This window comes from Protobothrops mucrosquamatus, unplaced genomic scaffold (assembly GCF_001527695.2).
Source record: "Protobothrops mucrosquamatus isolate PMUCROS unplaced genomic scaffold, P.Mucros_1.0 scaffold774, whole genome shotgun sequence".
In the NCBI taxonomy this organism is placed as follows: Eukaryota; Metazoa; Chordata; class Lepidosauria; order Squamata; family Viperidae; genus Protobothrops; species Protobothrops mucrosquamatus.
Window position 1 is genome coordinate 225072 of NW_015387042.1, and position 17252 is coordinate 242323.

Here is a 17252-nt window from a genome sequence, read left to right on the forward strand (position 1 = left end):
AGCTTGCAGGACTGGCCTAGGGTAATTTTTAGGGGGGTTTTAATTATATTTTAAATTCGACAAATATTTAATATTCCTTTTAATTAATTTTAAATTTGTATTGTTTTGTATGTATTTTAAATAGATTGTCAGCCGCCCTGAGTCCTACGGGAGAAGGGCGGGATATAAATTCAAATATAAATAAATAAATAAATAAAATAAATAAATATATAGAATGTGTTTTCTTGAAAAGTTGCTTTTTCTCCATTATACAAACATTACATTTAGTGCCAGATGTTAATACTGGCCTGCCAAACTTGGTTTAATTAGTCTGTTGAATAACTTACAACTTTCTGGATTCACATACAACCTAAACTTTGAAGTTGTTTTGGATTTCAAATTGACTTTGAATTGACTTTGGATTTCGAATTGACTTTAAATTCTTCCATATTCCCTTATGCATGCTTCTCATCATGTACTTTTTTTTCAACATATAGGATGCTATATCAGATAATTGTGTTGTGATCTTCTCAAAAAGCAGTTGTTCCTACTGCAAAATGGCAAAGAAACTATTTCAAGAAATGAATGTGAATTATAAAGCCATAGAACTTGATAGATATGAAAATGGAAGCCAGTTTCAGGATATCCTTCATCAAATGACAGGCAGCCGGACAGTGAGTACTATTTTTTTTAATCTTTCATTTATAAAACACATTTCAGAAAGTGATTACTCCATTTCTGGGTATTTTTGAAGCAGTACATATTTTATGTTTTTTTTAAAAAAAAAATAGGCATCATACTAAATATTTTTAGATTACAGAACAAGCTACCATTTTTAGTTTGGGTGAGATGACAAAGTCTACATAGAATATCCCATGGTTTTCTACGTTTTCTAATTCAGGACAGACTCTAGTCCACTTGCAAGAGAAATCCAGAATGCAAGTGGAGTAGTTCAGAGTTAGCCCAGAATTTTAGTGAATTTTACCTTACCATGTCATTCAAAGTGGTTCATAATGTAGTAGTGCTACTGTAATAGATTTTTTTATGCAATCCATATATTTATGCAATCTATTTCTTGCAATAGCTGCTGCCTTGAAGAAATTGCTGGGATGTAACAATAAGAGAATGTTGCTTTATGTTTTATTTCTAGCATTAAAGATCCTGTATACGATTGGGCACTTAGTGAAGAGAGATTTTATCTGGTAGAGTAAAATTTGTTTTGGTCCTGTTTCTATCAGATATTAAAATCAGTGTTATATATTTAGGAGTTGTTTTCAGGTAAACAGGATTTCATTATGAATCTGATATATGAGTGCAGCATTTTGATGTTTTAGCAGAGTAAATTTTTCTTTACATAAGATTACAATCTCTAGCCTTGTAAAAACTAATACAACATTATTGTAAAACTATCATTGTTTTCAGAATGAATATTTATTCTTTGCTTATATATGTCCTTGTTCAGCTTATTTGTTTGGATTACAGCTCTCAGTCTGAACTTGACGATTTGTATCAACCTTGTGATTCAAACTTTCTACTTTAGATCATAGTTAAATACTGTCTTTAAATAAAAATTAGTGCTAAATTGAAAAAGAAAGTTATCTGTATTTGGTATTTCGCTTGAATTCCAAAGGGAATCTGTATAAAGAATCCAAATAATGTTCACTGCTGGAGTTAGATTGGATTGTATAAGATGCTTCTTGCACGTCTCAAAGTTTTTTTTTACAGAGTCTGGTTCCTTCAATTTTTGTAAGAGTATTTGTCTTGATTCATTAATAACATAAGTAGAAGCAGTATACTATAGTGCATTTCATCCATGTTTGAACAATAGGTTTATAATATTTATTTATATTTCAACAGGTTCCCAGAATATTTATCAATGGAAATTTTGTCGGAGGTGCTACAGATACTCAGCAACTTCACAGGGAGGGTAAACTGCTACCATTAGTTCACCAGTGCCAGATCCAAAGAGAAAGAAACTCAGTACATTCATATGGTTTTCCTTGATGTTTTAAATAAAACGTGACAATCTTTAATTTATAAATCCAGATTTAACTTTAGCAACTTATCTGTAAAAAAATGCTTCAACAATATTGAATTGTCCCAAAATATATTGGCTAGTAAATATGCAGATTGCAACCATACAAGGGTTCCTGGTAGAAAACTAAGCAGCTAGACATACAAATGCTGCAATAAACCTTGTCCCATTAAGTCAATTCTGGAAACTAAGTTTAAGAGCAATGCCACCTGCACTCAAATATATAGCAATACTCCCAGGATGATTTTGGCATACCTATGAGCACGTGCACAATAATCAGCTGCCGTCCATGACAATTTGCTCATTGTTTGATGTTCCTGCAACTATAAAGCTAAACTGTCTGTGAATGCTCCCTTTCTCTCAGGAAATTGGGCATTGGCAAATTGGTATATCAAACAGAAAAAGTGAAAAGAGACCTGGACAACACAAAAATCAGAAGATGGAATGCTGGAAACAGACACGGAGCACAGATAAAGCAGTCATTGGAAAGGGAGAAACTGAACTCAGCTTAATTCTTCCTTTCTCTTCCACGTATTTCCTCCTTTTTGTATGCTTTCTCTCATCGTGGAGTTTGAATTTCTGGTTAGCCCTCAGCCCATGAATCTTTGTGCAGTCAGATACAAAGAAGGCCTCTGCCTCTTTTTAAAGTTATACAGAAAGGGAATGCCAGCAAATGGGCAAAGAGTAGATCTGAAGAAAGCAGAGAATATAGATTGAATAAGCCTTTTGGGATGAGATATATAGACTACTTTTATATATGTTAAAGTTCTACTTCACTTGAACCTACATGTGTGTAACTGTAGTTTTTGCTGTCAACTTTGCTAGTCTTTGTGTTTAGGAAGTGGTATTCTGTAAAATCGGTGTTCATTCTCGGTAAAGGCAACATCGCTGCCCTTTTCCCAGTTTAAATATGTCCAAGCTAATCTATCCTTGCCTGATTAATTTTGTAGTTTATTTAGGCAGTGTATCAGAATCGCCTTTTAACAACACATAACATGAAGGACTTTTGGAATTAGGTATCTAATTCTGATTAGGTAAAAAGGACCTCATCAGCTATATGTAGCAAATATTGATAAATGATTTACAAATGGGTGAATAGTTTCGAAAACCTTGCAAAAATTAATATGCAAGTCAGATTGAGCGTTTTTCCCCAAAAAGGTGGTGTTCTTGTCCTAGTGATAAGGTTTTTGTCAGATAGAAATTTATAATGTCCAGATTGCTAGATGACATATTTCATTATCAAAGCTTCTTGAAAATGTGACCTCTTTGTGGCTTGCAATTGGATTGATATTTATGAAATAGAACTTTATGTGTATATGAAAAAACAATTACTGTGACTTAATGTCCTTCCTCTTTGTGTAATATATTTGCATTAAACAATACCAAATATTTATCAGAATTTTACATTCATGTGTTATGATTAACTGTATTATAAGCTGCATGCTCATGTTATAGAGAACCAGAATGTCTTTTTTTATTTCCATTTTTCAGTCAAATATTGTATCCTAAAACAGACATACAAATTTAAAAACAAAATTATATAATACAGTAATGGCCAAATTGACTGTTTTAATTAAAAGAGAAGAATACATCTAACTTTGTTTCTATCTGGAAACCATGTCTGGATTTTGTAGTTGAGATAAAAAATATTTTGGGATTTAGTGATTAGACATCTTTTTTTAAAAAAAGAAATGACTAGTATATATTGAGTATGTAAAGTAAAAAGTTGAGGCTGTAAATTTATGTTTATTGTACTGCACTGAAGAGTCAGAAGATAATGTTTTTTTCTCTCCCCCTCCCTTCATCCTACACTCCCCTCTTTCCCACTATTTTCAGTTTCATTTTGTATTTTATACTCTAATAAGTGCAATAAAATTATATTATAAAATAAGAGATTGTACTATAAGGGCAGAGCAGCTTAAAATTTTACCAATACTCCAACATGAAGCACCATATTTATATTGTGTTTTTATTTCCTGTAAGCTGCCTTGAGTTGCCGTGAGTGAGTAGGCGGCAATATAAATTTTCCAAATAAATAAATGTCAAACTATGAATGGAGCAACAAATTATATAATGTTTCTTAGTGCTAAAGTCAAACTGATAACAGTTTTATTTATCTAAAAATATAAAGTTAAAGGGATTATAGCATGCTTTGCCTCCAAATTTCTTTCTTACAAATCACAATATAAGTGAACAGACAGAGAAAGCTCTCAGAGACTGACTTACCTATCCATCTATTCATACACATCCCCCAAGTAATTAAATGCTTAAGAACTTAGAAGCAAATGCTAAGAACAAAAGCATCCATGGGACATAGAAGCACGCATCCAGCATTCATAGAACCTCAGTTCCAGTTCACCTTTTTAGCCACATACAACACGAGTAAATAACGATTATTAAAGGTAATTTAAATGATGAAGTACATAGAATTTATTTTGCACTTGTTCTACAAAGCATAAAACACTTAGGAACATTTCATTTACACTTCTATCAGAAAACAGTCATTTATTTATTGAAAACAATGGGTAGGATTGCCAACAAACCCCCTCTTCTCTAATGTTTATTAATAAAGAGATTGTTTCCTTAGCTAAAAACTTGTTACTCGTTAAAAGAAAACCTAAGCTGCTTATTTTAAAGTGGAAATCACATACCAAATACTCAGTGTCTATTGTAACATTTTGGCAGTAAAGGCATTGTTTTGCTTTTTGAAAAAAATAATTATGAGCCTTAGAAGAATATGATTCTAATGAGAGGAACAACGGCTGAATTCTTTTTCTTCTAATAATATACTACACTAAAAATTATACGTGTTTCACAATATTTTTGCCTCAACATTTTTTTTCAAATACTGACAGCTAAAAGATCTACAATATTTTTTTTTCAAAATGTTAGCAATGTAGTGTATGGATTGCCACTTAAAAATACAGATTGTATAAAACACAAACAATAGATGATACTGTGCTATCCTGGTAAAACTACAATAATGTGTAAAATTAGTGTTTTCAAAATGTTACATTTTTAAATCCTTGTTTCACAAAAAATTATTTCAGAAACTACCAGCCTTTTCCAATATAGTGTTCATTGTATAATCTCCAGTCTCAGAATGGATCAACTTTATGCAAAATGTAGTTATTCTTGGGAAAATTTACACCTCTACAGATACAAATAACTTTTATTTCTTATGATCATGTTTAAGGTTTTCAAAAGGCAATGGTGACACTTGATAAAAGTAAAATTCTTTCCCCATCACAACCAAAAATTAAATCTCACCCTATTACAAAAATTCCACCTGTTGTTAATCTTTTAACAGCATAATGTGAGTATCTGGATATAAATATTAGGCAACATTTCAACTGAACTACATATTGTACAAATAGCCAGTTAAACCCAAGTGTTGCATATTCCATGCTAATATACTATACAGTAATTTTTCACTGAAGAACTAAAACATTGGATGTTACTTTGGTGTTAAGAATTATTCAACTTAAAGTACAAATGCAAGATCAGGTTATTTCTGAAGTTAGCACCTTTTAACTAACCTCTGCCACTCCGGCAAATAGAGAATTCATATATTCTTCCTTGGCATTATTTCTTTACAAGAACAATGATGTTAATTACTCTTCTTTCTGAGATAATAGTTTACAATGTAGGTGAATGTTGCCTTTGTGTTCAAGCATAACTTCATGCAATTTGATAGCTAGATCATACATTTATATTGTATTCAACGAGATACAGGTAATCGACTTGTGACCCAAAATTTCCACTGCTAAGCAGGAGAGGTGTTAAGTGAATTTTGCCCCATTTTATTATATTACTTGCCATAGTTGTTAAGTGAATCACTGCAGTGGTTAAGTTAGTAACACAGTTATTAAGTGAACCTGGCTTCCCCATTGACTTTGCTTGTCAGAAAGTTACAAAAGGTGATCACGTGATCCCGAGAAACTGCAACCTTCATAAATACATCTAAATGCCAAGCATCCAAATTTTGATCATGTGACCATGGGGATGCTGCAATGGTTGTAAGTGTGAAAAATTGTCATAAGTCACTTTTTTCGGTGCCGTTGGAACTTCAAATGGTCATTAAATGAATGGTTGTAAGTCAAAGACTACTAGTTTAGCATATATAACAAAGGTTTTCAAAAATCAATAGAATTTCTATATGCCTGTAAAAGACCACTGGCTATAATGGCCTACAGTATTGTGAAGATAACGCTTTGATTCACTGATTGTGAATACCGAATTCAAAACCAGGCCTATAATCACACATTTTGCATCAGAAATGGTTAGAAATAATATTCATGGTGAGCACTAAACAGAATTCCACTTTTGTGATTAATTCAAATTAAATTGAACTGTGATTAGAGAATGTACCAATGTAACTCCTAATGATGGCCAAGATGAACAGAATATACAGCACATGATCCCATGGTATCTTTTCACAAAATAAATAATGTTTCATTTGCATTAAGCTAAAGGTACAATCTAATTTAACTAAATGGTATCAAAGACTAATTCAAAAACCAGAACAGCAGCTATTGTAAAAAAACATGTTATTTACAAGAGGCACTCCTGAAAGAGACAGCAGTGATAACTAAAACAAACAAGGTGGAGTGGAATTAAGCTGATGTGAGTAGGAAGTACATTTGAGTGTCACTATCGGTATGAGGTGACTTTCAGAAGTTAAAACTTTAAAATTAAGCCAGACTTTGGCCCCCAACATTCTCTCTCACAGAGTGATGGGAAATTAAAAAAAAATACTTATCTACCATATGAAAATAAAAGGAAACATAAACAAGAGAAATAATTCTCTGTATATTAATATTTTAACAAGCTTCGTGGTAGGCTCTTTCTGAAAATGCATAATTCTCAAGTGAGACTTTGGAAAGGTGCAAGCAAACAAGACAATTATAGACAGTGGTGGGATTCAAATAAGTGAACAACCAGTTCTCTGTGTGGATGCCGCTTCCGGAAGTCCATTCTGGGCCTGGACAACAAAAAATTAGCTACCGGTTCTGCAAAACTGGTGAGAACTGGCTGAATCCCACCACTGATTATAGACCAATATTGAATAGAACTTACTTGGATTCATACACAGGATACACAGTATTGGGGAAAAAATCAAATTAACTTTGGTATAGTAGTAGTTGTAATTGTAGTGTAATTTATTATACACTCCGCTCATATCCAATTTAAAAATGATCAAATTTATCAGTTTTACAGTTGACGAACTGTCTAAAGCAAATTTGGGGTATAATCAAAAGGGGCAGAGAGAAAGGGGAAGTCATATTGTATTGGCTATAACCCCAAATTAATTGAAAAAGTATTTCATTGCGATTAAAACCTATAATCACACCCCTTTTTAACACAGAATGGATTCAGTTTTGAAGCATGCCATATTTTTAAGGTCCCAGTTCATCTTGCGCTCTCTTTCATAGCAACTCGTTACTATGCAAGAAGTCTTTCCAATACACAGAGAATCTTTTATTTCATATTACTAAGATCTATTGTCAAGAGTGATTTAAATAAAGTGGATTATTTATCCATGGATACATGCAAGTTAAACCGTTTCTTCCCCCCCCCCCCCATTCTCTTGGTCTCTTCTCTTTTTCAGTAAACATGTTCTGTTCAAACCTCTTTCCTCCTTAAATCCCACTGCCATCATTTAACAAGGTGTCCTAATCTGCACTAAAACAGAAGTAATATTATAGGAAGCAATAAATTGATAAAGGGGAGAATGAAGCCACCTATCTGCTATTGATATATCTCTAGATTTAATTCAATCCAGAGCACAGAAAAGAACGAAAAAGATTAAGATAAAGTGAATACAATTCACACTTCATTTATTATAGCTGCTATTCTATTCCTATTGCCTTACTTATTCGAGATATGGTCTGGGAAAAAAAATCCCATTTCATTTTAACAGCAAAACTAACAAATTTGTACAAAAAGCTAATGGCTACACTTTACTACCTTTATAACAATTTGCTATCACAATTGCTTGTTGCAAAAAAGAATTCAAAGTAGATTGAACAAATTCAGAGTGAATGTATTTTAGCAGGCAAGTCAGTATAATTATATTATTCAGTGGCATATAATCAACCTTTTTTTTCAAATGAAACAAATTTATAAAGGAGAAAGATTTTTTTATAAAACATTAGAATCCAAATATGTTAGTTTTTTGTGTGTGTGTCTGTCTGTCTGTATGTATATATATACATACTAGAAATATAAAAAACTGAACTCCGGGATAAATATAAAATCAGTTTTATTACTAAGCTTTTGTCGGTCCTCTGCCGACATCGTGAGAGTAAAACCTGGAGGCTGGCTAGCCCGTTTATATAGCTGGTTGTTTCAACGATCTGCTCATGGAGCAAGTAATTGGTCCCTCCTCCCCTCGCCCCCTCCTAGTCAACCGTATTGCTCCTAATCCTGTCGTGCCTGCCTGTGCGCATTTGAATCCTGGCGCTTTTTCTCCCCCCGCCCTCCTCCCCATCCATTCCGCTCATGTGCGGCTGCCCAACGTCATTGCCAAAGCATCCTCTGGGCTTCCTTGTCCTGTAGCCTCAGTAAGTTGTTGCACAGTCACGTCCGGGTCGCAAAACGACACATAACAGACCGGATCCTGCACTATGGGAATAACCATCCAGTGTCCCACAAAATCAGCTGTATCTGAACACTATTCAGGAGGATAAACACCCATTGCAGCACAAGGGAAGCAAAAAACAGAAAATGGACCTACCTCTATCGTATATGCAAATGCAATGGCTATCCAATAGATTTCATCTGGCAATATAGCAGACATGTAGAACCCCGTGAAACACAAAGCAGACCAACAACCACAGTCTGGACAACACTCCCTTATATCAACGGAGTGTCCGAAGCAACAGCACAGATATTGGCACCTTACAATGTCAATGTGGCGCATAAGCTGAGTCAGACGCTGCACACTAAAATAATGCGCCCTAAGGACCTGTTGCCAGAACACAAAAGATCATCAGTGGTGTATAATGTCAGATGCAACGATTGCCGTTGCAACTACATTGGAGAAACCGCCAAGCGACTCAAGACCAGAGTCCATGAACACAGGTTGGTGGCTAGACGACATGATGAGCACTCACAGGTGTGGATGCACATGGCTGACAACAACCATTCATTCAACTTTGCGGGAGTGGAGACTATTGCCCAAGACCCTACTAAGAGTGACTGTTTGCTCAAAGAAGCCTGGTTATCGAATGAATATTTGATTAATCGACATATAGATCTATTGCCGGCTTACCAAACATTAAGGAAACATGAGCAACAGTGCAAAAACTTACAGCGAATGCAACAAATACCACCCATATATAGGAGGAAGGAGGATAAGAAAGACCCAGGACACCCACCCATAGAACAGCATGAAACTACAGCGAGCGGAGAGAGGGGGATGCCAACACAATCCACCCGGGCTGCAGGAAAAGAACAGACTAGCAAAGGCAAAATAGGACACACGACAGAAGGAACACCACCGGACGCGACTGTGCAACAACTTACTGAGGCTACAGGACGAGGAAACCCAGAGGATGATTCGGCAATGACGTTGGGCAGCCGCACACAAGCGGAACGGATGGGGAGAAGGAGGGCGGGGGAGAAAAAGCGCCAGGATTCAAATGCGCACAGGCAGGAACGATGCAATTAGGAGCAATACGGTTGACTAGGAGGGGGCGAGGGGAAGAGGGACCAATTACTCGCTCCATGAACAGATCGTTGAAACAGCCAGCTATATAAGCGGGCTAGCCAGCCTCCGGCTTTTACTCTGACGATGTCGGCACAGGACCGACGAAAGCTTAGTAATAAAACAGTTTGTTTTTATATTTATCCCGAAGTTCAGTTTTTTATATTTGTAGTATGAGTATACCTGGGATTCAAATTTTTAAGATTATCGTGTATAGATATAGAAAAACAAATATATATATATACGATAATCTTAAAAATTTATACACACACACACACACAAACACATTCATTCATGGGGAAAATAAATCAGGATGAAAAATCATTGGATTTTTAGGCTAACATTTGAAGAAAAGCTTTGATTTACGTTATTTCTTAAAAAAAAAAAAGCTGTCCAATTCTCCTGGGTCAGGAGGCCAACAACTTTTGTAATGGAAGAAAAGTCATAAGAGCCATTTATAATATGGCAGGAAATACGTTGTACATTTAACATTGCAGATTGAAATACTTTTGCATGACATATCTTTATATTGGTCCTAGAGCTTAAAGCTAAATTCATGCAACCTGTTATAGCTTTCCCACAAAATTATGTAAATTATGCATTTTGACTTTTTAAATGTCATTATTCTGGTACTGGCATTTCTCCATAAAAGAACTATAAAAATCACAACTATTTATAAAGAGGGTGGGAGCATGATTAAGTATAGCTGTATAGATTAAGTATACAAGATTAAGTATAGATTAAGACATATCCTTATGTCAAAAGACCTATAAGGTAACTTAGGTCAATTTCCACTTACACAATGAACTTATTCTATCAATCACAACTATAATTAGATCTTTGCAAATGTCTTAAAAGCCACACTTTTATAGTTACAATTCATATTTATGTGTAGCAACTCTTTCCAGGCTCAGCAATATTTCTATACTTGTCAGAAATTGCCTGTAGTATCTATACATCAGTTGGGTGTATTACCTTACATTGAACATCTCTCTCAAAAATGAGTCATAATAATAATAATATGAACCATGATTTTTATTTTTTTTTTACAGTTAAATAGGAAATGCAGTAAGAATCCTCTCAAAAAATAGACAAGAAAACTACTTTAGAGTACATATTATTACCCAAGGTAAAACGCCTTGTGCGGCACTGTAGAAACCCTTTTAGATATTTAAATATTTTTTAATAAAGATAATTTACAGAAAGGTCAATATAGCTACAAGTTCTTTAAAATTCATGATTTTAATAGAGCAGCTGTTGATCAACTGCTACTTCTGTAAAGAACAGAAGAATAACTACAGATCAGCATTTCCAAAGCAACCTCCTCCTCTCTTAACTATTCCAAAAATTGACCCTTAGCCTGACGGTATTATTCTAGGGCTTTTTAAAAATTGTAGCTACATAAAGCAGGCATGCTGCTTCTACCAAATTACATCCAAATGCTGCACGAAAGGACTTGTATGAAAAATAAATCTCCCTTCTATCCACTCCAGTATTTCCTCCAAAATGCCCCAGGTCTCCAGTGCAAATTTGTTAGACAGGAGAGCTGAAGTAGTTGGGGGAAGTTTAATTAACAAGTCTTCCAAGCAAACCAATATTACAAACCTATATCATCGCTTTTTTTTTTTTTAGTATCAGATTCTATAACCTGCAGTGCAAAATTTTGCCCAGTATACAAAATCTGGGTTTTTGTTTCGGCACTTTTAATTGAGTTTCAGGAGCTTTCCATAATTTTACCTGATGTGCTGAACCACCGTTTCTATCACCTCCCATCCAAGTTGGGGAGAACTGAGTCAAAACAATTTCTCTAGCCATTTTTATCTAAAATGGATATCTTAGATAATTAGATGTCTGGAATTATGAAAAAAATGTGAACAGCTATCATAAGTATACAGTGAAAATCTATGGGTAAGGAGTAGACAATTGTCACAACCTTGATTACCAGCTGTTTACAAGATTATCAACTTGAATTTGTTAAGAGGATTTGGTTACAGAATGTATATAAATGTGTATACATTAGCCAAAGGTGGAGAAATGATTCTTTCCAGATGTTACTAAATTATAAATCTGGCTCACGATGAAGGAGGCTGGGAAGTGCACTTTAACAGTATAGAGAGGGGGACAGATTCCCCATTCAGCACTAACATTTGGTTCTTCTCGATTTTCTAAGTCAATGAAAGGTGTTTTTCAAAGCAAAGGATATGTTCATTTGCCAGAGTACTCCCTTAAGCCTGGTTTAGCAACAAATTTGTCGCAAGCACCATATGCTCAATGAAAATGCAAATGTAGCTATTAAGTCATCTGTGACTTGGCTAGTCGAACTTGGTTAGTTTTCCTCTTCATCAGTTTGTCAACCTTGCATTACAGTAAACACTGCCATAAAAACTGTCCTGATTTTCCTGCTACGGTATGTCATTAAGAATTGCGGCAAAGGAGAACTGCCCAAACCAGGAAGAGTGATTTTGTACCAAGCTGAAAGTTTATGCATTGGGCTAAGAAGCCTTAAATATAGGAAATTGTTTTCACATTATTGCTCATATGACACAGAAAGCTTTCCTGGCCTATAGGGAGTTTAGTTTAGCGGACTGTAATATAGGAAGAGAAGGAACAGCAACATCAGTTGTGAAACTGTCTTCTGTATAAGCTGCCTGTCTTGCTCAGCCCATCAATTTACTACCTTATAACTGTTCTGTTCAATTAAAAGAGAATGTATTGTTTATATGAACTTATTTTCTAGGACAAAGATGGACAATTTGGACTTCAGCAACATCTGGAATGGCACAACTCCCAGCAGGCCCAACCGGAATGCCAAATTCAGATCAGCAACAGGTTATCTCCTTGCCAAAATTCTGCAGCTGGTCTTGATCTTGATTTGCCTACCAGCAGTGATGGTCCTCGCATCAGGACACAAGGGAATCAACAAAGCGTGAATTTCATTAAATTACATGCTTTAGGAACATGTGATCCCTAGGGGGGGGGTAAAGCAGGAATAAAGAGTCTATATAAATTAAAACCGCAAGTAATCAGCTGTCTTGCTCTCACAGCAATCCTACATTTAAGTAGATATGCTGACACAAAAAGACTACTCTGCAAATGTTAATATGTTCAGAAAGACAGATCAGTCATCATGTTAAGGCGGGGCTAGAAATGTGTGTCCTTTTCTGATTTATTGTGTTAACTTTTGTACAAGTAACACATAAATATGGCTAGTTTTATTAATAGTCCCTATCCTTGCTTCTTTTTCCCTTTTTCTCCTCTTGCTTCAAGAGATATGATAAACCACATTTTCTATAAAGAACATCAGAAAATATTCTTTATTTTCTGATATTCTGATTCTATTAAAAAAACCAGAAAAAAAAACTTGCTTGAGAAACCTTCTACTATCCACTGTCAGGAAGGAATCTTCTTGGGTTAGAGCAGGGGTAGGCAACCTTGGCTCTTTTATGACTCGTTGACTTCAACTCCCAGAATTCCTGAGCCAGCTCTCCCTTTCCCCTCAGCATGGCTGGCTCAGGAATTCTGGAAGCTGAAGTCCACGAGTCATAAAAGAGCCAAAGTTGCCTACCCCTGGGTTAGAGGAACAATCCAAACACAGAGATGCTCCAGAGCTTTCCTGATGGAGGCCACTGACAGAGCAGACTTTGTAAAGGTCTTGAAAACCATCTATCCCAAGGCAACTATTTTTCGTGGGAATGCCTTTGACTGACTTTTTCTGTTCCTGAGACAGAACAATTTCTGGAATAGTTTTGCAACACAGTGGGAGAAGAGAATGTGCTGACTCCTACAGAACTAGAGGCCTATGAGAAACTGGTAATTTCTGGGAAGCCTACTTTAGAAGGTGAAGCATTGGAGAAAGTGTTAAGAACATGTAGCCAGTTTTTTCAGCTGAACAGTGAGCTACAAGAAAATGAAGCCCTACCGCTTGATTTACTTGAACAAGAACTACAGATGCTGAAGAATCAATATGCATGTCGAGTAATGCAACGTGACAAGCTTCAGATATGTGCAGATAATCTTTGCTGGCATGGCGAGTTTCTAGGTGTTTCAGAACTGTTGGTGAGACCGTTAAAAGTCATTGGCGCTGTTTGAAATTGTTCTGCCAGCAGCAAGATCTGACTGCTGGCCCAGCAACAGATTCTATTGCAAATCAGGGCTGTTTCCAAAGGAGGAAGAGGAGGAGAGGTCCCGGGACTTACGGAGCGAAGGAACTGGATGAGGCTGTCGGCAGGCCCAGAGGAAGAGAGGCTTTTGGAGGAGTTGGTGGCGGTAGCAGCGTGCTCCAGGGGCGAAAAGAAGCAAGGCCTCTTTAAGGAAAAGGAGGAAGAGTCAGGATCAGAAAAAGGAGAGGCGAGGTTGTCGTGCAGGAATACAAGCTAATTTGAGGGCTAATCCACATGGAGCTCTGTTTCCATCTGTCCTGTTTGCCATCATTCGCTCCCTAGAGACTAAAATGGACGATCTGAAACTTGAGCTGGCCACGAACAAGGAGTGTATATCGGAGGTGGTGACCCTTTGAGAGCTATATGCAACGAAATTTCATTTTGATGTATGCTAATTGGTGTACATTCAAAGTGACAATAAAGTTGTTGTTGTATTATTATTATGATCATTGCACAGTCAGCCAGATGTTCAGACTGGATTTGGCATTTTGTCTACCTATCGAGTCCTTACCCAGGACCTGGGATAGGCAGACGTGGATGTTTGATGGTATTACAGATATCGTCGCAGGATGGAAGCAGTTCCTAGTAAGGCCGCCTTTTGCAATTGACTAATGGCAAATTTGTCAATGCCAATNAATAAATGGAGAACTAGACTTGGAAAACATGAGACTTGAGTATCTTGAACATGTACAAGAGGAAGCTATTGACCAGTTATTGGGCCAGCTCAGCCACTTTGAGGTGCTGAAACTCTTGCTGATGTTGAGAAGAATCTGCAATGGACTGGAACTAAGCTAGAGGGACTGATGATTGTCCTGAAAGAATCTCAGTCTAAGTTAGAAGAATGGCAATCCTGCTCTGAGGATTCAAGATTCTCCATTAAGCAATGGCCACGGATTTTGATAGATCCTAGTGACCTCACTACCTTACGGTTGTGGAGATGCTGGGCAAACACAATCAAGAGAAACTATTTTCACATTCATATGAGACTTTGGCAAGCACTGGTTCATGATTGTTCCAGGAACTCCGAATGCTTCAAGTACAGCTAGCCACCCCATTTACTCAGTATCTTAAACTAAAGTCTGAAAACAAGGCACTATAGTATTTGATGTATGGTGACTCCAAGCAGCTAATGCTTCGTGCTCAGGAATTGATAGAACCTCTGGAGCAACTTAGTATCACACAAGCTAACGTCTTTGAAATTCTAATGGACACCCCGATCAACTTAGAGACCCAAAACAAATTATCTGCAGGGCCACTTCCAGAAGATGGAGCGCAAACTCTACATATACTTCTTCAGCGACCCAGACTAACTGAAGAAGTTGGTTGAAGAAGTTGAAAAGCAAGCACTGGCATCTTCGTGTACATAATGGCAAGAGAAGAAGAAAATAATCTTGCTCCGAGGTGCTTTTACATAAATTCTGCCTCAGTGAATGGAATGCTTCCAAGAGAAGCATTCGGGAATTGTTAGGAGGGTAAACTTTCATCTTCCTGCCATCTCTTCTCTGAAGAATACATTAATGTATATTAAGTCGTAGGCTCTTTTCTAGGAGTTGATTTGATGACATGTATCTATTACCACGGGAAATATTGTATAGTATAAGGATTCTGTGTACATTACTTTTTTTGGATCCTTACTTTGCTACAGTATAGTAGAGTAGAATATATACATAGTGGGTGGGGGTGTTCAGAAGGGAGAGGATGTTGTGCAGAAATTGAGATGGGGTGCCTAAAACTATGAATACTTCTAAGAACTGAAATAAAAGCATCCATTGTCAAGAAATAAAACACAGAACAGTTAGATCAGTATTTCTCAAACTTGGCAATTTCCTGGTTGGGGAATTCTAGGAGTTGAAGTCCACATATCTTAAGGTTGTCAAATTTGAGAAACATTGAGTTAGACTATAATGTGCACAAAATTGATGGGCTTTGCAAGACTTTTTTTGAAACAAGAATTTCAAAGGCTAAAGTATAATCATTAAATCAATATCCTTGGGAATAATCTGTTGTTTCCAGATGTCCCAACACTGCTTAATACAAAATGTTTGCTAAACACAAGGAGAGCATCAAGTTGCCAGTGGTAAATGGTAACCATAAAGTAATAGGAACTAATGAGCAATGACAGAAGTAATATAACCTGTAATGCATATGTGGCTCATTTTTTCTCAGATAATAGAATAAGTTATTCCAATCAAACAGTTGTTAACCTGAAACAGTGTAAAAAGATGAAGCCCTGTCTCATCATTTGATTCCCTGTGATTAACACCATAAATTCATTCTAGGAAAATAAAATCTTCAGTAATGGAATACATTGTCATAGTTAAACTAATATAAAAAATTAAAAGCATTCACTGTATTCCATATTTAGTTCTAAAAAGCAATAAGAAACCTAGAATTATGCACAACAGATGTAAACAGTATGTTCAGAAAGTAGAGTTTCCACTGGCTGTTTTTACATCTCTTTTAAAATGTTAACACTCCAACAGGGGTATGAAACTTAGCCTTGAATTAATAGAGTCTTGTTAATTCAATTGATAGGTCCCAGTCAATTCTTCAGGAAGTTAATAGCTTTAGAAAAAAGGGTGCTCACAGGTTTAGATCAAATCCAAAATGAAGTTTTGAATGACAATGGGTGTTCCTGTATCAAAACCACAAATATCCAGCATCCCTCTGTCATCTGGGTCTGCAACAGTAAAGCCACTGGATGTCATTCCACAAACAATTAACTTGGATGGAATACCCATTTTCTACAATCAGATAAAAAGAGAGAGAGAGAGAAATACTTTTTTTTCAGACTATACTTGCAAAACAACAAATTATTTATAAAAGCCAAGTCTTACAGACTTTATTACTGAAGTGCACAATCCATATTCTTGTTATCTTCCTGTGAAGTGGGAAGTCTTATTTTTTTCAGTATTTTGCCAAGATTTTTGATCCCAACTATCACAACTATAATTAGGGAAACCTGAATGTGGCAAATAGGGTTTTTCTTAAAAGTATGCTTTCTGTCTTATCTGTGGTAGTCCTTTTCTTTGTAGTGCTCATTCTTTCTGCTTTGTCCTTAAATAGCTTTTTCTGCATCCAATAACAAGCACTGTTCCACTTGTGGATCACTTATGTGAGCCCAGTACACTTCTAGATCAGATCACTGTAGGGCAGATAGCTAGAAAGTCACAAGCAGTGCTGATATAACACTAATATAAACAGGACTAAACTAGTATGCACTGAACACAATATTAAAAATATAACTTTATATATTTATATTTCATTCTACTTTAGGATTATAATTATATTGTTTGCCCAAAACCATTCCAGAAAATGGTTCTGTTATAACATAATGTAAACCATCAGAAAGCTGGCAGCTACTTAA

The 17252-nt window shown here is 36.0% G+C and overlaps 2 protein-coding genes and 1 pseudogene across 2 annotated transcripts in view; 2 read left to right on the forward strand and 1 right to left on the reverse strand.

Moving 5' to 3' along the window:
- Nucleotides 1-3413, forward strand: part of GLRX2 (glutaredoxin 2) — a 7765-nt gene extending 4352 nt beyond the window's left edge. Inside the window, exons 3-4 of the mRNA XM_015818633.2 lie at nucleotides 477-653; nucleotides 1837-3413. Coding sequence (XP_015674119.1) covers nucleotides 477-653; nucleotides 1837-1983 — 324 coding nt within the window. The 3' untranslated portion in view covers nucleotides 1984-3413. The remainder of the gene's footprint in view (nucleotides 1-476; nucleotides 654-1836) is intronic.
- A 5556-nt stretch (nucleotides 3414-8969) lies between these two features.
- Nucleotides 8970-16171, forward strand: LOC114922756 (annotated as a pseudogene).
- Nucleotides 16166-17252, reverse strand: part of RO60 (Ro60, Y RNA binding protein) — a 12954-nt gene continuing 11867 nt past the window's right edge. The window contains exon 8 of the mRNA XM_015818642.1: nucleotides 16166-16629. Within this exon, the coding sequence (XP_015674128.1) occupies nucleotides 16477-16629 (153 nt within the window). The 3' untranslated portion in view covers nucleotides 16166-16476. The remainder of the gene's footprint in view (nucleotides 16630-17252) is intronic.